Consider the following 25,031-nt stretch of genomic DNA (forward strand, 5'->3'; position numbering starts at 1 on the left):
GATAAAGGCAGGTGCTGGGGTACCAGGCACTGTGGGAGTAAAAGCTCAAGTAGCCTGGTGAGAGCAAAGCCACTGCAGCGACTCTGAGTTGCTCCTTCACCTGCCACCTCAGCCCAGGGACTGGTTGGGAAAGAGAAACGGACCTGATTGGACACTGGAGGTGGAGTGTGGGCCACACCCCCTTTTCCAAGCCAGGGTAGCTCCTCCCCTGCCCACCAGGCCCAAGAGAGACCATTAGACTCAGATCTCTGGTTACAGCTATGAGAGAGGGAGGAGACGCCAAGGTTGAGCGTGTTTTATGGGTGATGTGCTCTCTGGGCTTGGGGACAGGATCTTGAAGCGTTGGGCTGAGAGGCTTGGGATGCTCGCTGGTGTCAGGGCTGCCACAGTGTCAGCTGGGATCCACTCCAACAGGACTGAGAGGCCACGGGGAGAAGAGGTAGGGAGGAGAGGTGGGGAGAGGGAGGGGGTGGTAGAAATGGGAGCAGAAGGCGGGGAGTGAGGGAGGGGAAGCAGGGCCGGCTGGAGCCGAAGCCAAGCCAGAGGTGGTCAGGCTGGCAGCAGGAGAGGCTCAAAAGGGAGCCTCCCGGGAAGTGCGGGAAGCCATGAGGGCCCGTTTCAGCTGCTCATAGGTGACGAACATCACCACGTTCCAGGAACCCAAACGGAGAAAGGAGGGCATGAACCTAGAGGGGAGAAAACACAGGTCACAGGGGGAACCTCCACCTCCTGCTCACCCCAGTGGGCCCGGGCATCCAAGCCAACCCAGGTGTGCTCTGTCCCTGAGGAGGCGGGGAGGGCCCAGGGGCCAGAGCCTCACGGCTGTGTGGCTGTGACCAAGAATCCTGTGAGTCTCCATTTTAATACCCTTAAAGTAGGTAGCAACTCTGACAGGAAGGAGTTAAAGGCATGAGAGAAGGCTAGGGAAATACTAGGGCCACCATCAGAAATAGGCTAACAGTTGGTTGCTACTCAGTTCTAGGTGGTTCTCTCCCACCTGTGTCACAGGAGGCCTGGAATTGGGCAGGGTAGATCACAGGCTCACCCTTTGTAGAAGGCCCGGGGACCCTCCTTCCGGAGCATGGTGAGGGCACAGTGGCCAGCGCTGCTGTACTGGCCCAGGGCAGAGTTCATGTATCTCGTCTTGACTACATCCACAGGGGAGGCGATGATGGTGGTGCAGAAGCCTGCCCCGAAGGCAGAAGTGAAGTGACAGGGAAGGTCATCTGTCAAGGAGGAGGAGCAGGCAAGGGTCAGGACTTGCTCCATCATTCCAGAAGGAAAGAGATTATTTAAGTAGCCAGAGTCTTGTGGTTTTGGAGAGACAGAGACTCCAGCAGGGGCATCTCCCAAGGACCTAAGCAGCATTTTGCCCACCTCGTCTCAGCGCTTCAGTGTGCAGACTGGGAGCTTCATCTCACTTGGCCTCAATACGGCGAGTGAGAGAGAGAGAAGCTCACTCCACAAGCAGAGGGGAATCAGGATGAAAAGATGTGGTCCTCAGGCAACCAGATTCCCACAGCTGATCCTGGGTTGGGGGAAGGGCGAGACCCAGCACCATTTACCCTAACTCACCTGTCATGAGGTTGGCCTTCAGGAGGGCATCCTTGATGAGGTCATAGGTCACCAGCTCAGCACAGTTGACAATAGCATTACGAGCAATATTGGGAGAGGTCCCTACAGAAGGAAAGGGTGCCATTGTGAGGCCAGGCAATGGGGGAGGAGGAAGATGGGAAAGAAGAAACATCTGGTACACACACCTTTCCAGAGTCCCCGGAACCCTTCCTCTCGGGCAATGGTCTTGTAGGCATCAACGGTGCTTTGGTATCTCTGGCTACCTCCAGCCCGGGCCTGAGCCTGGAACCGGACCTTTACCACATCCGTGGGCTGGGCCACAGCCACAGCCAAGGCACCTGTGGTGCTGCCTGCCAGGAGGCGGCTCCCAATGCTGGCATCTGTTGGGGGAGAACCATGGGGGTCAGTGTCCAGCTGGGTCTGCACTCATTTTCTATTTCTCTTTATCAAATACACCACGTGACTATAATCTCTCGCCTGCTGGCAATAGGATCTAGACTAGCTCTTGCTCTAAGAACTCCTCATATAGAATAAAATATTACTGAGAGTGTCTACTACTCACTAGGCACTGGGACCCAGCAGGGAGTAGAACAAAAAGAGACTTAGTGCTTTCATTCATTCACTTCACTGGGTATTTCCATTCATTTCACTGAACATGCTCAACAGCCCTGAGAAACGAGAACTGTTTCCATTTGACGAATGCAAAAACCAAGGCTCGAGAGAATCGGCTTTTCCAAGGAGTGGGACACATTAAGACTTGGGTTCTCATCCCAGATCTACTTCTCCCTGCCACGTAATCTTGGGAAAAGTCAACTTATAACCTGGGTCCTCAGTTTCCACACATGTAAAACAGCATGGGCATGGCGTGCAGAGAAGAAATGGGAGTGTGCTGGCCTTGAAAGCTCAGGTCCTGGGTGTGTTTTCTGGCTTCCCACTGTGTGCCCCTGGCCAAGGCCCCCTCCCACCACCTCCCGCAAACCTCAGTGTCTTGACCTGTAGCACAGGGATAATACCACCTACTCTCAAGGTGTCTATGAGGACTGTCATGGGAGGATGCCCTGCTCAGAGCTGGCATAGCCCAAGAGCTCTGGAATCATTAGGAGAATCAGGGCCCTTCCAGTTCTCCCTTCCTCTGATTCTCCTTGGGACCCTGAGCAAAATGCACTAGGATCAATCATCACTGAGAAGAAAAGGCTGAGGAGCCTGGGGCCCAGCTCCACACTTACGCTCAGAGCCCTTGGTGTAAAACTGCTTGACAGAGTCATAGAGGCCGATGCGGACAGAAGCAAAGCTCATCTGGCGCTGCAGGCCGGCGACCAGCCCGTTGTAGAGGCTGCGGGGCCCCTCGGTGCGCACCATGGTCAGGATGGTGCCCAGCACGCCGCGGTACTGGACACTGGCCGCAGCTCTCACTGCCGCCTGCTTTTCTCCTTGGATCTGCAAGGCCAAGATAGGTATAGGGATAGGCAGGTTGCCATCCCCATCTCCTGCCATCCCTATGCTCCAAAACTTATAGTCCCGAACACCCCACTGGCCCTTGAGGAATCTGCATCTTGGGGAGGGAACAGACTAGACACCATCAATATCCCTAGTTCATCCCCTCACCTGCAGCCGGACTTTTGCAGTATCCAGGGGAAAGGTGATGAGATCTGCAATGCAGGCAGCTGTGCCAGCCCCCAGGAACTTCACGGTGGCAGTAGGGGGCACATCTGTGGCCTTAAACCCAACCATGATGCTGATTTCCAGCTACCTCCCAGAAGATGAAGACAAAGTGGAGAAGGGGGCACCTTCAACCAGCAATAAGACGAGATAGAGGAACTCTGCCGGAATCTGTGCCAAGGAGAGAGAAGCCCCATCATTATCAGTATGCCTGGGCCCTCCGTGCTCACCAACCCCACCGCTACTTTCCCTGACAGCACCACCTCCCCAAGCAAGGGCTAGAGCAACCCTAAGAGGGAAAATAGGAGTGAGTTCCGGAGGTACTCAAATAGAGGCTGAAAGAGCAATTCCTGCCTGAGGAGCCCAGGTTTAGTGAAGAGCTCCCTCCCTTTCACCACAGAGGGAGTCTGGATCACAGATATCCTAATGCTGTCTCAGCCAGGCCCTGGCCCAGACCTCTGTCCGCTGGGTCCAGATATTTCTCTGGTGACGCCCACATTCCTGTTTCTGCGGGTCTGCCTGGAAAGCAGACAGAAGTGGGGAGAAGGTTTCAGCCAGACCAGAACCTGACAGGCATAAATCTGCAGGCTTATGCCTTGGGTTTCTTAAGCAGAAGTTCCTATGGGTCTGGAATTGCCTAAGTCTGGAAGAAAAGGAATGGTTAACCCAATTCAGTTCCTTCCCAGCCCATCAGTCTTACTCTCTCCCCTAGCCCTCGCATAGTTTGGGCTCTCTTGAATCACTCTTTCAACAAGACTGCTTTGTGAGGTCCTGGTTCACTGTGATACAGGAGACAGTATCTGCCCTAGAGGGGCTTCCTGTTTGGCACAGGGAGTGGGCAGGTGACTCAAGTTGCACCGGGGCTTGCAGGGCATACCGTTAAACTGCAGAGGAGAAACACTCCCAACAGGAGAGAGGAAAGGAAGAGTGGGTAACCAGAAGATCTAGAAAAGGTAACACTTAGCTGGACCTTGAGGGAGGCTGGGCAATTCCCGGGGCTCAGAGTAGGGCCTAGGTGCTCAACTTTCCTCCCTGGCCTGCTGTGTGATTCAGAGAAAACCACCTCCCCTTCTCTGTCACAGGGGAACCCACAGTTTCACCACAAAAGAGGTGGGGATGGGGAGATGCAAGTCAGAGATATGAAGAGCCACACAGACAACCAAAAGCTCCATTTTGTTCTAGTTGGAACAACACCCCTCCCTCCCCCGCTAAGGGAGGAAGTGAGCCCAGCACCCCAGCGGAGGAGGATGACATGCTTCTCTCTCCCCTGAGCTTGCTTCTCTGCTTTTGTAGGAGCAGCGCTCTGAGCTCAGTCTGATTGGCTGCCCCTGTTGCTGGGGACAGGAGGAAAGAGCTGACCAGCAAAAGGAGGATGTGGTGGGAGCCAGCTGTGAACAGAGACCCATGGAAGCAAACAGCTCCAGGGCTCCTTCTCCTGCGTTCCTAGCCCAAAAAGCTGGGGCAAATGGGGAAGTCCACAGCCTGCTCACACGCTCAATTGCATCAGAAACTCCTATAGGGTGGGGCTTATTTTCATTTCTCTAGAGTGTGGCTCACTTTAGGCACAGTGAAGATGGGCACTCAAATGGCGCAATGGGTTGATGAGGGTGCTCCAGACTCCCTAGCTTCCCTGCTCTGACATCCCCACCCCTGGGAGGTGCTGCACCCGATTGCCTGGGGTACTCCATTGCCTGGCTTGCTCCTCAGAGTGGCCCTGTGACAGGGCTGCCCTTACTTCCATATTAGAGATAAAGAGGGAACTTGCTAAGACAGCCACGTCGACAGGCTCCAAAGCTTATGCTGTTTGCTTTGAACTGGTGCCCAGCTCATTTCTTTCCTGTTGTTTTCTCAGCCCCAGTCACAGGTAGGGCCTTTCACATTGAAGTCCAACAACCAAATTCTCTTGTGCCCACACGAAAGTCCTCAGAGGGTGAAGGCAAATGGCATCCCTTCTCTGGGCATCAGAGACATGACGACATTAGTCTCATGTCCTGACTTTGAGCTGGGTTGAGGTTGAAGTGAGCACCAGAACGAGTAAGACTCATCACCTTGCCCACCTCGCAGCCAAGTGCAGAGACTCAGCTGTCATTCTGAATGTTGCCTTGGGGTTGCCACAAATCAGGTCCTTTAGAGGCATGAGTATGGGGGTAAAGGCTGCCTCTGCTAAAGATCTTACTAAGAAGCATTAGTAAAACTCAGATCTAGAAAGAGTTAATCATATTTTACAGTCCCTGGCAAATAACCAGTTTCAGTGTCAAAAAAAAGTACATCTCATTACTAGTCTGAATCTCAGGGACAGTCAAAGCTGGAGTCAACAACATGTAGTTAGAACAATAGGTTCCTGTTCTCCTGGTTCCCAGGGTCACCCAGGGCCAATCACTGTCCCACCTGGGCCTCAATTTAGTCCTTTGTAAAATGGGGGCCATTATCCTAGGCATGTCAGGGTCAGCAATAAGAGCCAGAATGAGATCAGGGATATATGACAGTGCTTTGTGAAATGTGAAGAGCAACTTCACTGGGGCGGGGGTTGGGGGAAAGGTGGTAATTGTTTTTGTTAATATCCTGCTGACCCCTCACCCTTACCCCAGACTATAGGGCTAGGAGGCAGTAGGAGATCCCCCCTAGACTGGACTCTTACCCGGCTTTGTAAGGTCTCACGCTGAGGCCGCTAAGATCAAGCTTCTCTAAAGGTGTCCCGTTCTTCAAAGCTGCCAGCAGCTATCATGGCCCGATCCTGTTGGTTTTCCATAGAAAATGGCTGGGAGACGAAACACCTAAAGTTCATACTATGTGTCCTGTGGGTAAAGGCAAAGGAGGAGAGTTCAGAAGGAAATCCACCTTAAATGACCACACCCCAACAAGGAAAGGGCCCCTGCCCAAGGCACGCAGTCCACTCAGTCAGTGCCTATAGAAGGATGGAACAGGGTCCATTACCCCAGGGTCGCTGTGGAGTAAGTAAGTGCACACAATGGAGGGGGGAAATGAACCCAGGAATTCCACCTCCTCTGTCTGCTCTCTTAGTATTAACGCATTGGCTCTTCCAGACTTCTGCTTTGGTGGCACGCATTACTCTGGAAAGCATCCCCCTACCCAGTCAGCAGGGGCGGATGGGCGAGAGTCAAGATGGATCAGAGACTCGCTGAGAATCCACTAGGCCCCAGAGCAGGGCTGCGAAGTTGGAGGAGTTGGGATCGGGCGCGTGAGGGAAGCAGCTCAAAGCCCCATCTCAGCAAAAATAGCCCCAGCAATGGTCTGGAGCTCCCGGCGGAGGGAGCGGTCATTCAGGTCGTTGCTGCTGCGCCAGAAGGCCCCCGCCCAAGGCAGGGCTGTGCATTCTCTGGCCAAGGGAAGGGAGATGGGAGGGCGAAGGTTTAAATTACAGCCAATTAAACGCGAGAGGTAGAGAACAAAAGCGAGATGGGGAAAGGGTGAAAGATGAGAGATAAAGACAGGAGGGACAGAGAGGAAAAATACTAAATAGTTTGGGAGTAGGAGGGAAATTAATGAGAGGGAAGAGCGCGGGTCCGTGCGGCCGGGGTAGCGGGCGTGGAGCAAGTGCAGCGGGAGCTGGGCTGGGGCGGGCCGGGGCCGGGCTCACCGGTCCGCAGGGAGAACACGAGACGAGAGAGCGGGGGGCTCCGTCGGTCAGCAGTCGGAGGGTGCGCGGAGGAAGCGCAGGCAGTACTCTATCCGAAGGCGCGGGCGCTGAGGCTGGCACTTGGGGTCGGTTGAGGCTGTCGCGGGAATTTAGTCCCGCGGGCGGGGCCTGTGGGGAGGGGCGGGGTTTACGGGCCCTGAGGCAGAGTCGCCTTCCCGCCGGCGGCCTCCGGGCGCACCCTTTTCTCCACTTCTATTTCCGTGAGGGTGGCGCATCCCCGCGTATACCCGCCCCCCCTCGCCCTTAGATCTTCCCCCGCGGTCACTCCTTTCCCCGCACTCCGCCAACATTGCGAGAATGGGAAGACTGACGCCAGAAAAGCAGAGGCTGCCAAGGGTCGCACACGCCTCTGCGCCCAACCTTCCCTGCCAGGGCTCTTTCTTTCATACAGTCATTTATTCATTCATTTGTTTGTTTTTCAAATACATTTGTCTCCACTTTCCCCTGCCCTCTTCCCCCACCTCCCTCCCTCAATCCTTTCCCACTTTGGCTTTGTCCATGGGTCCTCCACACCTGTTCCTTGACTTGACCCTTCCCTTCCAGTTCCTCGCCCCTTCCCCACCACCCACTTCCCTCTTGATTCTGTTGGTTTCTTTTTTCTTTCAATGTTGCTGGTTATATTTTCCTTGTTTGTTTTGTTGGTTAGGTTCCACTTATAGGTGAGATCATATGGTATTTGTCTTTCACCCGGCCAGGGCTCTTTCTAACAGCTGCTCAGAGCCTAGGGTGTAAGCGCAGGCCTTCCTTTCACAGGGCCATTTTGCGCCCAGGCCTCTGCAAACCAACCGTCTGCCTCAGGCGCTGGCTCCGGCTCCCGCTGGGCGGGGCCTCCTGACCGGCCTCGCTGGCGCTTGGTTAAAGCCACCACGTTGACAGAGGAAGGAGCCAATTCGAGCTGCAGCGGCAGGTGGCTCGCGACCGCCAACGGTCGCCGCGAACAGCTGGCCTTCCTGCCTTCTCCCGCCGAGGATGAGTCTGGCCCTGGGGACCCGCCGGGTTTCCGGCCCGGGTAGGGGGGCACCAAACGTGACGCGAGAGGGCCCGCACCCTGCGAGTGAGAAGGCCGAACAGAGCCCAGGCTGTGTCCGGGACAAGCACGAGCGTTAGGTCTCTGTTTGCCCTTGGACTCTGTGTCCCTGCTTCTGTGTACCCTCTGTCCTTTGCTGTTTTCATCTTTGTCTGCCTCCAAAGACTGCTGTGGGGGGTGGTGTCTCCCTGAGTAGACTGTAAGCTCCTCCAGCCCGGGAAGGTATTTCCTGTATTTTAGTATCACAATACTCAAGGGCCGATGATATATACATATACTACAGGCTCAGTATGTGCAGTTTGGGCCGCTGTTGAAAGTGCCTTGAGAGATGTAACTGGGAGAACCAGGGGAAACGAACGTTTGGTGAATGTGGTAACTATGTTCAGGTCCAGGTCGTGTGGATACTCCCTGTGAGGCCAGTATTAACCCCTCTTTTACAGATGAGAAAACAAGAATCCCAGGAAGGTTAAATCACTCGCCCAGTGTCACACAGCTAGGAAGTGGTGAGCCCTCCCTCAAACCCTGGTCAGTTAGGCCCCGTGAGTGTGTTTTCTATATTGTCCATAAACAGAAGGACTTGGCAGCTGAGGAAACAATAGCTGGAATGGGGATGGATAATTAGCGCGGATGTCCAGGAAAAAAATCCAAACCTATAGAAAAGTTTTATAAGAGTTTATTTTAACAAAATTTTTTAGGAGATGGCTGGAAGCAAGATCTCAACGGAGTGAGAAAATGCTCTGGAGAGCGGCAGTGTTGTAGTTCCTTTTATGCATTTAGTATCAGGGGAAAACATACGGAAGGTACTACATGAAGTCTGATGATAGATAGAGGCGGGAGAAAGTAAAGAAGGGAAACCTCTAGGATTGGATAAAAAGCAAAACAGAGAAACATACTCCAACAATACATTGGTGGGTACAGGATAGATAACAATGAACATTTATAGTACATAGAGATGGTATGAGGGGACAAGATAACAATGAGGGGTTCTGTGGTCTCCAGCTCTGGTGGTCTTATGTTCTGATGCCTACGGTTGTGCTTTAGAGAAGTCTAAAAAAGAACATTACTCTGACATTTCAATGGTATGTTATTCTTAAATGCATAAGAAAAATTGTCATGGCTCACTTAAGGTAAATGTTGACCTTTGCTTTAGGCCTGGGATGTGACTACCTACTATAGGCTGCCCAGTTAAGTATTTGTGATCCGACTATCCTTTGTGTTTACTTTCAGTCACTGAGCTCATCACGTCTGCCATGTGGTGCCCCTGAGCTAGTCAGGTTTATTACAAAGTCCCTTTTTTGTTCACACAGGAAAGAAAAACACCTGAGCACATGGCTGGTAGAAGCAGAAGCAAAGTGGAAATTGAGAAGTCAAGTTAAAAAAATTACTTCTGGTACTGTGGGGTCTCCCATCCACTACTAACTAGACTTACACTCAAGTGCAAAAGCCAGACCAGCTTAAGATGGTAAAGCAAACTTGAAAAAGCTGGCCTCCATTTGAACGAGTGTTGAAGCACCTTCCTAGAATGAGTGAACAAAGTTAATGACATGTAGAGAGAGTTTTCTAATGGGATGTCAGAGTTTTTAAAGGCTTTCCTTTCTGCAAAGGTTGTCTATAGCAGTTTTCCTACAGACTCTCATTTAAATTCAGAGCTAAATAGCTCTGAATCAAAACGAGAGACCAGTTGGCTTCTGTTGTGGCAACATCAGAGTTCTGTTTTGTTGTGGACTCTTTAGTTGCTTCCTCAATGACAATTTACGATGATTCTGTACTTTCATTTGCTCTGAGCTGGAAGTTAAATCAGGTTCCCCTTTCTCACCATAAAGAGCACCAAGTTTTCTGTTTGCATGTTTACTAGTAGCATAAAAATGGGGACATATACACAAAAATTCCTACAACCTCACTTTGTTTCTTGATATGTGTAATGCTTATGAACACCCGTATCAACACAAGCAAACTCTCCTTGTAGCTGTATTTACCAAATGGAAAAGGTTTCTCTCATCCCATCATTCAACATCTGAGCTAATCTGAAGTAGGGATTACTTCAGGATTATGACTCCAAAAACATTACTGCTCAATAATAACCCTGAAATATATCTGATGAATTTTGAAGTCTTGTACCTTTGGACAGTAAAATAAATGAGAATCTGCCTTCTGTGCAGTGACCTCTAGATAACTGGTCAAATATTCTGGGGAGTACTAGTTGCTGATGGACTGAGTTCATTAGTGAGAGGAGCCGTGGAAAAAGACAATGTATAATTTTTGCATAGAACTCTGCCATAAGTTGCTGGTTCTAAATCAAGAAGGCTTCCAGAGTGGTAGAAATTCAGAAGAAAACCATAACTGGCCTGTTCTGGCTATGCAGTTGTGTGGCTATATCATTATTAATATGCAGAGACAGTGTTGTGTTTCTCAGAGTAAGTGCCTGACCAAAATATCTCTGCACTTCTCTACCAGTGTTTTGAACCTTTTCTAGATCTGTAAGAAAGCTGTCCAGAGTTACGTGCAAATTTACCAATTTTTGGTGAAAGATTGCCGATAATTAAAAAGGTAAGAGTTGAGTCAAATAGAAAATCAATAAGTTGTGTGGATCCTGTAGAAAGCCCCGGATGGCTTTTATCAGCTGTGTCAGCTGGCTCTTGATGATTTTCATCAGTATCAGAGCTGACAAAGCTCCTACTTTCCTTGTCATCTAGTGATAAAAGTATCTTTTGTGGATAGAAAGTACTTTAAAATCTGTTTACAGATTAAACATTGAAACTGATCCACGTTATTACTTTCTCTCCTTATGGGCAAAGTCCAATCAGCAATATATGGAAACACCATTCTTTTTTTTTTTAAGAAATATATTTCTTTTTTATTTTTAAATCCTCACCAACTATATGTTTATTGATTTTAGAGAAAGAGGGAGGGGGAGAGAGAGACAGAGAAAGAGAGAAGAAACAGAGAGAGATTGATGTAAGAGAGAAACGTCGATCAGTTGTGTTCTGTATGATCCCCGATCGGAGATTGAACCTGAAACTTAGGTATATGCCCTGATGGGGATTGAACCTGCAAACTTTTGGTATTTGGGATAACTGAGCCACCCCACCACAGTAGCAACACCGTTCTTAACAAGGGAAAGTCTATCTCAAGGACATTTGCAAGCTCTGCAACATTAGTATGCTCAACGATTGAAAGAAATATAGTTTGAAAGTTTCATTGCCTCGTTATCTTGCACTCAATTCATTACAAAATAGAATAAAATTGTCACTAGATAGTGATACATTTGAGTAAAATTGTTATGTAAACTATGTATCACATTGCAACCTAGTGATCTGAATCAGTGATGTTATCTACAGTATATTTGTGCATATCTTTATGTCATTTTTGTGACCTGGGCAGCCTATACCATCCACCACGCCTCTCTGGCAGTTTCCACTGGCATTATTAGTAGATGATGTGACCATTCTTCAAATTTTAAAAAGAAAAAAATTTGATGATCTACATTGATTTATACTATCAATGTATTACTGCTACTCTTTTATGCCAAGAAAACAGCCAGCCCTACTAAAGATGGTCAATGAAGCATAAATTTTCTCATTGTCCATAATGTCCTCTGTAATCTCAGTATAATACAGAAATGGTGTTACCTTTGGGCCCTTTACCATAATATCCAATAAATGGTAAAGGTCTAGCATGAAATAATCTTGACTGTAATAGTTCCTCAAAGTATTTGCATCCACCTTTCTGGACATGTTTAAATTATGTTTCTGTATCATAACACAGACTGTGATATGTAGAGGACAACCTGCTTTGCATATTTTACTCTCTGAATTTCCAAGACCCTGTCATATGTTGGCAGGCAGTTTGCTCTGTGAGTGGCTGTGCCTGATGTGGAACTCTGTGCCTGTGATGCAAGGGCCTTGCGGCAGTTGAGAGGAGCCTTCTGGAGGCATCATTGTCTACGCTTTACAATGCCTGTGCTGCTTTCTGGTGAGGGCTCCAGCCAGCTCAGTGTGACAAAGAACAGTGTCAGGGGTGTATCAGAGGATCTAAGTTTCTTCATTAAATTATTTTTTAAGAAAAAATGAGCTTTCAAAATCATCTCTCTCATAAAATAATTCTCCAGGCCCACTAACCTACTTTCATATGTGACCATTCCTCAAATTTCAATGAAAAGATTGGAGAATGCCTTAATTTTGCTTCTCTCCATTTCAAAAATTTTGCCTGTATGGCTCTCCTTTATTTCTAGGTTTATCATATCCTTTCTATCTTGGCCCATCCCACCTATACCCATTACTCTGTGCTCTTGTTTCCCCTAGGACCTGGCTTTGCAATCTTTCCCCCTCATCTTCAATCTTTCCTTACTTGTGTGTATGTGTGTATGTATAAATTGAACCTGCAGGTCTTTCTTACCCCTTTTACAATGGCTTTCTTTCTCCTTCCTTTTCCTGTCACACTTTCCCAACAATTGGCTGTCCTCTGACTTCTCAGCCTCTGGCACAGTTCTTACGTATTTGATGAGTGAATAAATGAATGATCTCTCATACACCTCCTCATTCACTTCATGCCAGCCACATGGGCCCTCTTTTTGTTCTTTGAACATGCCAACCTCATTCCCACAGACTGTTCTGTTCTAGTTTCCTGGAACACTCTTCCTCAGATCTTTGCCCAGCCAGCTCTTCTCATCATCCCTACACACACACACACACACACACACACACACACACACACACACAATTGCACATGTCAGTCAAGTCAAAAGTAAGGGAAATTTGTATATTACTGCTTTTTAAAAAGATTTATTTATTTTTAGAGAGAAGGGAAGGGAAGGAAGAGAGAGAGAGAAACATCAATGTGTGATTGCCTTCCCCACAACCCAGGTGTGTGCCTTGACTGGGAATCGAACTGGTGAACTTTCGGTTCGCAGGCCAGCACTCAATCCACTGAGCCACACCAGCCAGGGCAGTAAGGAACATTTTTAAATATGAGTTTTTTTTGAAAGCCAAAGCAGGCACTAAATTGATAATTTTTGTATTTTGCTTTTGTTTGTGCTTTCCAGTTTGTATATGTAGATGATCTCAAATTATAATTTAAATTTAGGAAAGTGCTGAGTGTAAGTGAATATTCACTTTTTCCCAGGGTCCAGAGGAGGCAGTGTGGGGGAGGGAAGGATGACTTTGCTGAACATTCCTCCCGGTGCTTTGGCTGCTAGTAAGGTGGGGTGCAGTGTGTGGGCGTGTGGGGCCAGATCTGGCTCAACCCTTGCAAACAGGAAGCCTGAAGTGAGAAAGGGAAATTCTGTCCAAGAAAGAAGGTAGAAAAGTGGCTGTTCTCATTTGAATACCCAAGGTGTGAATTCCTTTACCAAGTCATAATAATTTTCCAAAAATTCTGAGTCCTGCTACTTTTGGCTGTCAGTCCTGCCATTTCTCTTTTCCTCCAACCCCCTTACTCTTCAAGGTGCCTCACAGTCGAGTCAGAGAATGGGGGCTAAATGGGAGGGTGTCCTGTGGCCACATGTCATCCTCTGTCCATGAGTCCTGGGTTCCTTTGGCCATACCTCTAGTCAACCGTCTTTCAAAAACTTCCCTGGCACTTCCTCACTGTTCTGACAAAACCTTTCCCAAGGCCTTGTCTTTATACTTACATTTGTACAGAATTTTTGCTTCTATAAAGTGCTTTCCTGTCCAGCTCCCCACTTGATCATCACGCCACCCTGGTGAAGTAGCAGGAATGGGATTTTTACTCCCATTTTACAGAGAAGGAGACTGAGGTGGTCCTCTGGATTTTCAGTGTCATCAGGGATGAATCGCAGCCTCACACAGGGCCAGCAGTGCTCCTTTGGCACAGGTTCCAGGTTTTCTCTTTTTTTCTCACGTTTCCTAGAATCCCAATGGATTCTACACAGCAGACACACTACATACACAGCTGGTGGTCCATGGCTAATCACAGGCTTCAGCCACAAGCTTTGCGCTGCCTGGCAGTGTCCCTCTACACCCTAGCTGGTTGCCAAGTCACCATGTACCACTTCTGTCCACTGCTTGCAGTCTTTTCCTTCATCATCAAATCAGATTTTTCAGCTTACAAACTTCCATTTTATCCAAATGGGTCTGTTTCAGTTTATTCCCTCTAGCCTAAATGTTAGGCATCCAACCTAATAAGATTAAAAAATTAATGTAATTTATTTTCCACCTTGTCAGTGCGAAACAAAAAATGTTCTAAAGACAATGCACTGAAGACGAGACTCCTTCCTCCTCTTCTCCTGTGTTTCTTGAGTCGGCATCAAGAAACAGTTCTGTAAACATGTGTGGGTCTGTGTCCCTGTGTGTGTGGACCCACTGATTTATTCCACTCTTGACTGGTTTTTTCCAGTTAACGTCCCAAGTGGCCTTTCTGATTCAAAATGAAGATTCCCGAAGCATCTGAACTTTCATCAAGGCCCGTTTCAGCTGCTCATAGGTTACAAACATTATCACGTTCCAGGCTCCCAGTCGCAGAAAGGAGGGTGTAAATCTGATGAGAAAAACAACCACATCAGGCGGACAGGACTAAGTTCCCAAAGAGATCTGCTGCGCACTCCCCACCACCGTGGTAGTGTCAGTGGACCTAAACTTGTGTTAGTCATGAGCGTTGTCTAAGATCGGTTCAGTCTTTTTCTTCTCTGCTGAAGGAACTTAGGCAGAAGTTGGAATCAGGAAAGAAAACTAACATTTTTTAGCCAGGTTACTATTTCAGGCAGTTATCCTCACAGTTCTGTAACATAGATATGATTGTTGCCAGTTGCCTTTTTCAGAAACGGGGGCCCACCAGGGTTAAGTAGCTCTACTAAACCACCTGTCCCCACTCTGCTGCTGGGTGTTTCTGGGCTCATTTACATCCTGAATGGTCACCCCAGATGAGGCACCTGCCAGGGAACCAAGAAGCTGGGGCACTGAGAAGCTGAGGCACTGCAGGGCAAAGATGGCGTAACACCAAATACAGCTGATCTCCGGAGAGCCTACCTATCCAGTGACAGCGTGTCCAGGAGAGAATCCCATTTGAGCTGTGCTTCGCAGACTCAGGGAAGAGCCTGTGACCTGGCCCATGCCCTCCTCTTCAGCCTGTCTCTGCTAACCCCCTTCTGGTCCCCTCTGCCCCTGCCAGACCCTTATTTCCATGCCTTTGCCCATGTTGCTCTTTCTGCTTGGAATGTCCCCTACTCTCCTTGCCTGGCTGGTTGCTGTTGGCTCTGTAGGAATCAGCCTAGGTACCATAACATCACACCAAGGCCTCTCCTGAACCCTCAGCCAAGGCCCTACAGGGAGTATAGCAGCACTAGGGCGCTGAACATGAACTCTGGAATCAGATCTGGGTTTAAATCCTAGCTCTACTAGTTTCTAGCTTCATGATCTTAGTTGAATTAATCTTTCTGAGACTCAGTTTCCTTATCTGTAAAAGGAGGAAAACAATGGTATCTACCTCACAGAGTTGTTATGAGGATTAAATGGATTAATGTACTGCTTGTAGTAGAGGGCCCAGCATCAGCAAATGCTCAGTAGATGTAACATACTTGTCTGCTGCTCTTTGAGGGAAACATAGCACAAGGTCTGGCACCCATGAGATGCTCAGGAAATGATTCCCAAGTAAAATAATAAACCGAGACAAGTGGCTGCAGCTGAAGATTGTAAGAAGCGGAGGAACTTACAGGAAAAGAACAATCTGTTAAAGGAAACACACACTGATGATGTCATTCCCAGGGCCGAGAACATATTTGCTTGTTAAGTTCAATCTAACGCTGGGCACCAGAAAACTACCATCAGTGGTGGGAGGTGAGAGGGCTAAGAAAAGAGCTTAGCAATTCAATGAACAACATGTCGTGTCTGATGGTCTGGGTTTGAGCCATGATTCTGTCATTTTAATTTTGTGGTCTTGGACAAGTTCCTTGATATTTATGAGTCTCTTCCTGAGGAAATGGGGAAAATATTGCCCAGTTCAGCGGGCTGTTGACATAATATATGTAATGTGCTTATATTAGGCCTTGTATCAAAGCCTAATACACAGAGACTTAGTGATAACGATGATTGTTGATAACCTAAGTACTGAGTGCTAGCTTTGTGCTTGGGACTTTGGGAGGTGAAAGATGTATAAGCCACCAGTCCTTGGCTTTAAAGAGCTTGCACTCTAGCATGGTGGATAATTTAAACTTACAAATACTATAACACAAAGTAGGAGGTGGTAAATCCCATACAAGTGGTATCAAGGAAGTACTGGTGAAGCTCACAGGGTACTTGAGAGTGTTGGGGAGGAGGTGGCATTTGAACTAGTCTTGAAGAACAGCTAAGATTAAGAGCATGTCCATTTTGATGGTTGCTAGAGTGGTGTTGAGGGGATGTGTGAAAAAGGTAAAGGGATTAAGAAGTACAAATCGGGCCTTGACTGGTGTGGCTCACTTGGTTGGGCATCATCCCTCAAAGCAAAAGGTTGCTGGTTCGATTCCCAGTCAGGGCATATGTTTGGGTTGTAGGTTTGGTCCCAGGTCAGGGCTCGTGCAAGAGACAAGTGATCAATGTTTCTTACACACATCAATGTTTCTTTTGCTCTCTTTCTCTCTCCTTTTCCCTCTCTCTATAAATAAATAAATGAAACTGTTAGTTTGAAAAAAAGTCTAAATTGGTAGTTACAGAATAATTACTGGGATGTAAAGTACAGCATAGAGAATATAGTCAATAATATTGTAATAACTGTATATGGTATCAGATGGGTACTAGATTTATCGGGGTGATGACTTCATAAGTTATATAAATGTCTAATTAGCCCTGGCTGGTGTGGCTCAGTGGATTGAGTGCCAGGCTGCAAACCAAAGGGTTGCTGGTTCGATTTCCAGTGTAGGGCACATGCCTGGGTTGCAGGCCAGGTTCCTGGTGAGGGGTGTGCGAGATGCTACCACACATTGATGTATCTCTTCCTCTCTTTCCCTCTTTCTTCTCTTAAAATAAATAAAATCTTATAAATAAATAAATGTCTAATCATTGGGTTGTACACCTGAAACTAATATAATATTGTATATCAACTATAATTGAAAAACAAAAAGTTATTTTTTAAAAAAGATTTAGAGCATGTAGATGGCATGGGAAAGGCATCCCAGGCAGAGGGAACAGTAAATGCTAAGATACAGAAGCAAGAAAACGTGACACACATTGGGCACTTCAGGTGCCATCTGGAGTGATCCCCAGCTGTGGCAGTGGGTTGGGGAAAAGTCTCAGGAGCACCAACCACCTTTCCCTCCTTCTCCCCTGCTCAGTAAATGTGGTGACAGCACTTTGCCTAGACTCCTTTTTCTCAGATAAGCTTCCCCTGACTCTCCAAATTAGATCTGGTTCACTCTCCTTTTTTCCTTTTTTCTTTTTTTTTTTTAACTTCCATAGTTCTCGATACTTTCCTTTGTGGCATTAACATCTCTGCTGTTCATCACTGCATCCTCAAATGGACCCACTATACATGAAAGGAAGAAAGGAAGGACAGAAAGAATAAAGGAAAGAAAAAAGGAAAGGGAAGGAGGAAGGGAAAGGGAGGAGAGTCGGAGGGGGAAGAGAGCCGGAGTGTTCTGGGGTAGGGGAGTGTGGAGGCGGGGGAAGCTCACCCCTTATAGAGGGCTGTGGGACCCTCCCGGGCCACCATCTTCAGCATACAGTCCAGGGGGCTGCGGTACTGGCCTGGGGGCGAGTTGATATACCGGGTCTTCACCACGTCCACTGGGGAGGCCACCACTGTGGCACATAAACCGGCTCCGAAGGCAGAGACCAAGTGGCAGGGGAAGTTGTCTGCGGCAGGGAAAGGAAGAGCAAATGTTGGGCTCCAAGATGGGGAGTGCGCTTGCTTTCTGTCCCATGTGTGCTTATGTCCCCAATTAAATGGCGAACTTTTCGAGCTTAAGGACATTATTTTCCATCTCTCTCCCTGCCCTGGGTGGAGCTCCTGGTGAGTACTGGCAAGACAGAACTGAGCAATCCAGAGTTGGAAGGTCATTCAGCCCAGCCACCTTGTTTGGGAAAACTGAAATCAGTAGGCGATCCCTGCTTTAAGATGCATGGTGAGAAGTGGTGCTGGGCTGGAGCCCCAGCCCCTGGCTTCCCCGTTCAGGGCTTTTTCCTACTCGTCACAATGATGTGCTGGTCACTGCTCCTCTCTCTGCTCCTTCTAAAGCCCCGTTGCCTCTGGGTGGTGGCCACTATGTGGAGTTCGAGGTTCCCTCCCTACTGTTTGTGCCGGGGGCTGTCTGCCTGGAGCCCAGGGCCTCACCGGTGAACAGATGATAGTCTAGCAGCTTCTCCTTGATGATGTCATAGGTCACCATCTCAGCACAGTTGACAATGGCATTCCTCATGATGTTGGGTAAAGTTCCTGTTAGAAGGGGAAGTGGGAGCTGGTAAATGGGAGTAGGAGAATAGAACCCCCACAGGCTCCAGTTTGCGGGGCACAGCACCTTGTTCTAGTAGCCTCAGACAGCCCACCTCAGCTGAGCAGATCACATATTTTCCTGTGCTGACAACTCTCAGATTGTCCATGTCTTCCTCACAGGCAGGAAACAGAAAGGCCCACTGTGTGTGTTTGGGCCACATTTTGGAGGATAATCTGCAATACCTATCAAAATTTAAATATACCTGCCCGAGACTTGTCTAGAGCTAGAAAAGGAAACATTTTTTGGAAGAGGGAGGCTGGGCTCTTGGAACAGGGACAGAGTGTAGTGCAGGCAGGGCCCACGGAAGGCCTCAGACCAGCTGCCTGGTTTCACAGATGAGGGCTGGGCTCCAGGAGGGCCCAGAGCAAGTGACTGCAGGGCCAGGGCTGTGACCCAGGAGTCCTGCTCTTAACTTTCACTGACTGGGTCACTGTTTCTTCTGCAAGGATTCATGTGACCCCTGGTCCCCATATGGGAAAGACTCCAGCATTTGTGGAGGTTGCCACCATTTATACACATAGGCACCCTAAAGCCATGCTCCTGTGGAAGCTCCCTCCTCACAGGATCTCCCTATGCCCCACTCCTCACGGCTGCCATTTCTTCTCCAAGCCATGCAGTCACCTCTCTTAGACCTTTGCTTGGGGGGCCTCCTTTGCATCTCCACACAAGCAGAGTCTGCTGAGCCTTTGAGGCTCAGCTTAACATCACCTTCCCTCCAGACCCTGCATGGGCTCTCCTGACTCTGGACCTGCACCTCTGCGTGAACCCAGCACATCCTGCCCCGTGGAATGGCTGCTCCTTGATGCGTCTCTTCTTCTCTGTGGGGGTGGAAGGTGTCTTCTGTCTTTCACTTATTTCTCTCTCCCTCCCAATAGCCTGCACGTGAGGAAGGGTTAGCACGTTGAACTGGGGCACTGTGGTAGGTCAGGAAATATTCTCTCTTGGGATATTCTTTCAGAATCACTGGCCTACACTGTGCTGGGAGTCCCGTCATTGCTCAGTTCTCTGCCTGAGCCCTAGGGTAGGGACAGCTCTACCGAAGGCCCCCTGAGCCTGGAGCCCAGACTTACCTTTCCACAGGCCCCTGACCCCTTCCTCCCTGGCGATGGTCCTATAGGCATCCATTGTTCCGCTGTACTTCCTGTTGCTCCCAGTGCCAAGGTGTATGGTGGCCTGAAATCGGACCTTGACTACATCCGTGGGCTGGGCACAGGTTACCGCCATGGCCCCTGTGGTGCAGCCTGCCAGAATCCGGCTGACGAGGCTGGAGTCTGGGGAGAAGAGGAGCGAGTGGGCCAGTGCCCCACCACCTGACACCGCTCTGGGTCTGATGCTGTTCTCTGCAGAGCTGCCCCTGCCAGGTATCTGCCTCTTCTCCTGGGTTGGGGTTCCGGGGCTTTCTTGACGGGTCTCTGAGTCTCCTCATGAGTGCCTGTTACCAGCTCCCCACACCCTAGCCCTGCCTCTGAGTCTGCACTGCCCTGGTCTCTGGACCCCCATGCCCTGGTTCTGCTTCCACCCACCCGCCGGTGTCCATGGGATACTGGGCACTCACGATCCGCTCCTTTAGGGGTGTAGAACTGCTTGACAGAGTCATAGAGGCCGATGCGGATGGAGGCGAAGCTCATCTGGCGCTGCAGGCCGGCGACCAGCCCGTTGTAGAGGCTGCGGGGCCCCTCGGTGCGCACCATGGTCAGGATGGTGCCCAGCACGCCGCGGTACTGGATGTTCCGGGCCACCTGGGCTGCCTGGGTCTCCCCCTGGATCTGAGGGACACCCCCCACAGAGGTGTGAGGAGCTTGGTAGGGAGTGGATGGGGCTGTGTTCAGAAGGACCTGCCTGGGGCTGGATTTCGAGAACAAACAGGATCACAGCTGTCACATCCCAGAATAGCTGAGGTTTGTGCAGCAGTTCACAGCTCACAGGGGATTGATTCTCAGAGCAAATGGAGGCCAGGCTGTTTTTCCCACTTACAGTGGTCAGTCGCTTGCTCTAGGTCACCCAGTAATTCCTTACTTTTACTTTACTCTTTACAGTTTACAAAGTAGGGCTAGACCATGAAAGGCTCCGTCATGTCATGCCAAGGAATTACTATTTTCTTGTCTTGGGCAATGGTGGTGGGGAAGTGGCAAGGCAGGGTCTTAAGCAGTGGGGTGAGTGGTCTGGTCAGGGTTCTGCGTGAGGCGGAGCTTGCTGTCGGACAGTGCAGGCGCTGTGGTAGAGAGCTCAGCCTCTCCTTTGATGTGAACGACCCTTGGCCAAAGGGCACCTACCTGCAGGCGGACCTTGGCCGTGTCCAGTGGATAGGTGAGGAGGTCAGCAAAACAGGCGGCCGAGCCTGCCCCCAGGAATTTCACAGCCGTTGTGGGAGGCACCTCTGAAGGCTTCAGTCCAACCATGGTCCCAGAAGTCTCTTCCAGCCCCTTGAGGGCCGGTGCAGGTCCAAGGACGGAGGTCACTCTGCAGCCCTGGGCGTTACTGCAGGGAGGAGCCTGCAGGAGACAGGCCAGAGGAGGTCGATGGAACCTGTGCCGACCAGTTCCCAAGCTTCCCCCAGCACCAAGGGGGCTATGTAAGTGAAGAGCCTGGGCATTACCATGTTTAGCTGTGTGGATTTGGATTATAAAAACTGGTCACTTGACTCTGCCTTATCTCATTTGATCTTTCCCAGCATGAAGTTGCATTTAAAATTTTATTTTTATTTTTTAAACTTTTGAATTTGAGGTATAATTTCCATACAATGGTTGCATGCATTTTAATGGCCACTGAACTGTAATGGGAATTGTGTGTTGATTCTGGGATATTTGGTCGCAACGGCAGATAGAGGAAGCAATTTTCTGGGGCGAGGACCCAACCTGGCATCCAAGCATACATAAATCAGATCATGTCATCCCGTCTAAAACTGTCCATTGTGCCCCCTCCGCCAATCCTATTATTCAGATCAAAGTGCCAAGTCCTTGCCATGGCCCATGATCCATGAGATCCACCCCATGCTGGGCCCTGTGCTTGGCACTCCCCAGGAAATCTTGAGATGGGTAAAAACAGTGTGCGTGACCTGCCTGCAAGGAAGTCTCAAGGAGTCTTGTAGGAGCATTAGACATGCCTACAGATAACAGTAGGGCAAGATGAGCTGGACCAATGTCAGAGGAACGAGCCACGAAGAAGGGACTCACAGGAGGGAAAGACCTTCTCTCTTATTTGTGAGGTAGAATTAGAACAATTTCATGGTGGGGCTGGTTGAGGGGTTGCGTAAGCTAGGCCTTCAAGGGTGGGCAGGAGAAGGGTGTTTGAGGTACAGGGAAGGGCCTGAGCTCGTGTGAGAGCCTGGGGCATGGCTTCTGGTAGGAGGAGGGAATAGCTACTGGGCTGTGAGGACTTTGCAGTGAGCTTTACACACAATCTCAGGGGATTCTCTTAACTCCTCTGAAAGGGAGCTTTCTCTTCCTTTCCCCTACCTTGGATGAATGAGCACACCGAGACTCAGACACACGTGCTTGCTCAGTGTTCCCAGCCACTAGTGTCACAGCCTGGTTCCCTCTGCCATACTGGGCTTAAAATAGCCCTGGAAAGAAGGAAGGGCATTTAAATCCATTTTACAGATGAGAAAACAGAGGCTTAAGATGGAAGGAGACTGGCTCAAATTCACAGAACTCCAACCGGGTGCTTGTGACGGCGCAAGTCTCCCTTCACCATTCTACTCAGGGGCCCCAGGAGTTGTGGTGGTATGGATATCACGACTGTGCCTTTTTATCGAGGCCTTCAAAGGCTGGGTAGGCATCACCGCCTACTTTGGTAGGTAAAGAAAATGGGCCCCCAAGAGGCTGAGACCTCTGCAGGTTGCAGTCAGGCCTTGCCTCCCTCTGCCGGGCTCTTCCACAGCCCAACTTCCTGCCTTTCTGCAGTGCCTTCTTGATAGGGTCCAAGAGGGGTCTGGCTCCTTGGGAGGATGGTGAGGAGGCCCTGGTGTCCGCACAGCTGAGCCTGGCTGGGGAACAGTGTGGCAGTTGTGCTGGGAACACCACCCTCCCCCTGCCTCCTTCCTCATTCCCCTTTGCCCTACAGAGGACCAGCAGCTGCCAGGGCTGGCTGGGTCCCCAGCAGGGAGGTGCTGGCTCCTCTGCCTGGGGCTGGAATCTAATGGCCCGATTCTCAGAGCTGGGAGGTCCTTGGGGGCTGAGCTCTCTGGTGTCTCTTCCGGGTTGTCGGAGTGTGCCTTCTTCAAAACCTTTGGTGGCCACCCAGGCTCTAATAGAAGAACACTACGAATTAGGTATTTTTACTCCACTTTCAGAGTTACAAACTGAGGCGCAGACAGGTGGAATGACCTATCTGAGATCACAGGTGAGCAGGGCTGTGTGGCTCCAAGGCATTTGTATGGTGTGCCAGCCTGGCAGGGAACACTTCATGGGCTTTGCCTACCAGGCTGGATTTACCTTCCTGGAGGAGCTTGGCCAGGGGGCTGAACCACCGAGGGCTTCCCTTCCGAACTTCCTTTGTCTCCAGCTACCCCTGGTCCCGTAGGATTAGTTCATTAACTGCTGTTTGTCCCCCTGTAGATGGAGGACACCAAAGGCGGGGACAGGGTTGACTTACCCTGCTTCTCTGTGCAGCCAGGTGCAGGGGATGGTCTAGGAATTGAGGGGCCCATGGAGGAAGAGTTAACCAAGGAAACCTACTTGCTGAAGAGGGGAATTGAGAAATCTGGGGTGCCCAGAGGGGCCTTTGGGGGAGGGTCACAAATGCCAGGGCTATCCTTGTTCCATTAGACAGTGGAGAGAGGTTGGTGACTTTCAGGTTGAGGAGTGACACTAGCAGATCCCTGAGAACATGCTGGTGCAGGTTTGGATGGGCTGGGAGATGGGAGGCTCAGGGACCAGTGAGGAGGTTATTGGAATGGTTCAGCAAGGGGTGTTGGAGCCTCAACTTGGTCAAGAGCAGGGGCCCAGAGTGAGGCTGGAGGGTACCCGGAGGCAGTCCTGAGCCACCCACGGGAGGCAGAATGGATAGGAATGGACTCAGGTCAACAGCCACACCTTTTGGGGAGGACTCTAGAACTTCCGCTGGTCAAGCTGGGGTGGGCGGTAGGGAGGCCATAATGTTGGGCACAGGGAAGGGCTGCCCTGAGGCCAGTGCTCCCCAGCCTCCTTCCCTCTTCACTCCTGCCTCCTGAACTGGTACTCGAGGAGCCTTAGCAGCCAGTAGACCTTTACCACTGGCCAGTAGGTGAGGAAGTTGACAGCAGAACCCTCCTCCCACTAACTCTGTTGGGGTACCTGAGCGATGGAATGTTCTGGTATGAATGTCCTGGGGTCATGGTGCCCACTAATGTTTGCTGAGTGCTTCCTGCATCAGGAAGCACCATGCGAGGGCTTCCCAGGCATTGACTAATTCAAGCCCTTTATAAGACTCTAAGGTAGTTGCTATGACTCTTCCCACTTCATCCTCGAGGGACTGAAGGCTTTGAGGGCCTCAGCTGGTCCCAAGGCTGAGGGACAGAGCTGGGATCGGTGCCCAGGACTGTCTGACACCTGTGCCTGTTCCATTGCCCAGAGTCTCAGACTTCAGGGAGAGCTCAGGATCCCTGGAGCCACTTGTTTACCGAGTGGATTCTCAGCCCTCAGTGCCAGAGATCCCCATTCAGGCCTGGATTGGGGTCTGGGAATCTGCATTAGAAACAAGTTCCCTAAAGTAGGGGTCAGAAGACCCAAGCCTTATATACCCGACCCAACGCAACTGTACTGACAAAGCCTCCGCAGCATCCCCACTGAGGAAGTCGCTGCGTGGAGAGTTCCCACGGGCTCTGTAAAACTTCTAGCTCGCAAACTGGGCCAGGCCACATGCCAGACATGCCTCGACCATCCCTACTCAGGAAAGGGGTCCCCAAGGCCCTCATGGGGAAAAGATTTTATGCTCTGGAGGGATCCTGGAGGGATTCAGGACCAGATTAAGGAGAAAGCCACTTCTATCTATGGGGATGGGCAAAAGCACAGCAGAGACAGCCAGCAGAGCAAGGGGTAAGTCCTGGGTGAGTGGCATGAATGGCGGGGCTGAGTCCCCAGCCCTGCCACTGCGCTCTCATCAGGGCTGCAGTTCCCTCCTCCTGACAAGATTGGACTAAATCTCCATCAGCTCTGCCATGCAATGGCAGGGATCCCTGCCAGTTCCTGCCGAGATGGGGAGAACCTGGGGCTTACCTGTGAGTCCAGCCAGGGTAGGGGAACCACAGGACCTCCTTAGGAGGTGGCAGCAGGAATCTGATTGCTCCCTTGCCACGCACTGTTATCCCTGCTGTCTCTGGCTTGGCACCTGTTTTTATACACTCCAGCTGACCTGAAACCTTACCCTAGAGACTCTAGTTGACAGTCTGATCACTTGACAAGAGACGGCTGGTGAGGGGCAGGGAAGTGAGGGAGGAGGTCAGAGTTCTAGATCTGGTTCAGTTTCTTTGACCTGAGGTTCTTTAAAATAGCTCCTTTCAGCCCCTTGAAAGGAGATCTACCTCAGGCAATAAGGGTATACATGTGCATGTGTGGGGGTGTCGGACCTGTCACCTGTTAAAGTCCAAAGGTTAAGGCCTTCCTCTATAGGCTGGGTTGGGCTCTCTCGCGCCTCCTTTTAATAATAACAATGAGAATAACTCTCATTTCTTGGTGCCTACTATGAGCTAGATATTTTACATACATTATTCCTAT

The 25,031-nt window shown here is 50.0% G+C and overlaps 2 protein-coding genes and 1 pseudogene across 3 annotated transcripts; all 3 read right to left on the reverse strand.

Moving 5' to 3' along the window:
* Window positions 1–280: 280 nt before the first annotated feature.
* UCP2 (uncoupling protein 2) lies at window positions 281–6,988 on the reverse strand. The gene is made up of 8 exons (XM_054576261.1): window positions 6,833–6,988; window positions 5,873–6,029; window positions 3,181–3,405; window positions 2,802–3,012; window positions 1,761–1,955; window positions 1,576–1,677; window positions 1,046–1,226; window positions 281–686 (listed from the first exon to the last, which is right to left on the reverse strand). Exons 3-8 carry the CDS (start codon window positions 3,304–3,306, stop codon window positions 572–574), a joined length of 930 nt encoding a protein of 309 aa, XP_054432236.1. The 5' UTR covers window positions 3,307–3,405; window positions 5,873–6,029; window positions 6,833–6,988; the 3' UTR covers window positions 281–571.
* A 625-nt stretch (window positions 6,989–7,613) lies between these two features.
* LOC129072679 (protein FAM91A1-like) lies at window positions 7,614–11,096 on the reverse strand (annotated as a pseudogene).
* Window positions 11,097–12,684: 1,588 nt separating this feature from the next.
* Window positions 12,685–24,620, reverse strand: UCP3 (uncoupling protein 3). Of its 2 annotated transcripts, none has more exons than XM_054576259.1 (7): window positions 24,534–24,620; window positions 20,613–20,831; window positions 19,895–20,105; window positions 19,410–19,610; window positions 18,180–18,281; window positions 17,521–17,701; window positions 12,685–14,414 (listed from the first exon to the last, which is right to left on the reverse strand). In XM_054576259.1, exons 2-7 carry the CDS (start codon window positions 20,736–20,738, stop codon window positions 14,300–14,302), a joined length of 936 nt encoding a protein of 311 aa, XP_054432234.1. In that variant the 5' UTR covers window positions 20,739–20,831; window positions 24,534–24,620; the 3' UTR covers window positions 12,685–14,299. The 2 variants fall into 2 exon arrangements, with proteins under 2 accessions (XP_054432234.1, XP_054432235.1); XM_054576260.1 differs by lacking the exon at window positions 12,685–14,414 and adding an exon at window positions 14,421–17,372.
* Between the last annotated feature and the right edge of the window lie 411 nt (window positions 24,621–25,031).

The sequence above is a fragment of the Pteronotus mesoamericanus genome, unplaced genomic scaffold (genome assembly GCF_021234165.1).
Source record: "Pteronotus mesoamericanus isolate MK-2021 breed Mesoamerican mustached bat unplaced genomic scaffold, CSHL_Meso_final contig_33, whole genome shotgun sequence".
In the NCBI taxonomy this organism is placed as follows: Eukaryota; Metazoa; Chordata; class Mammalia; order Chiroptera; family Mormoopidae; genus Pteronotus; species Pteronotus mesoamericanus.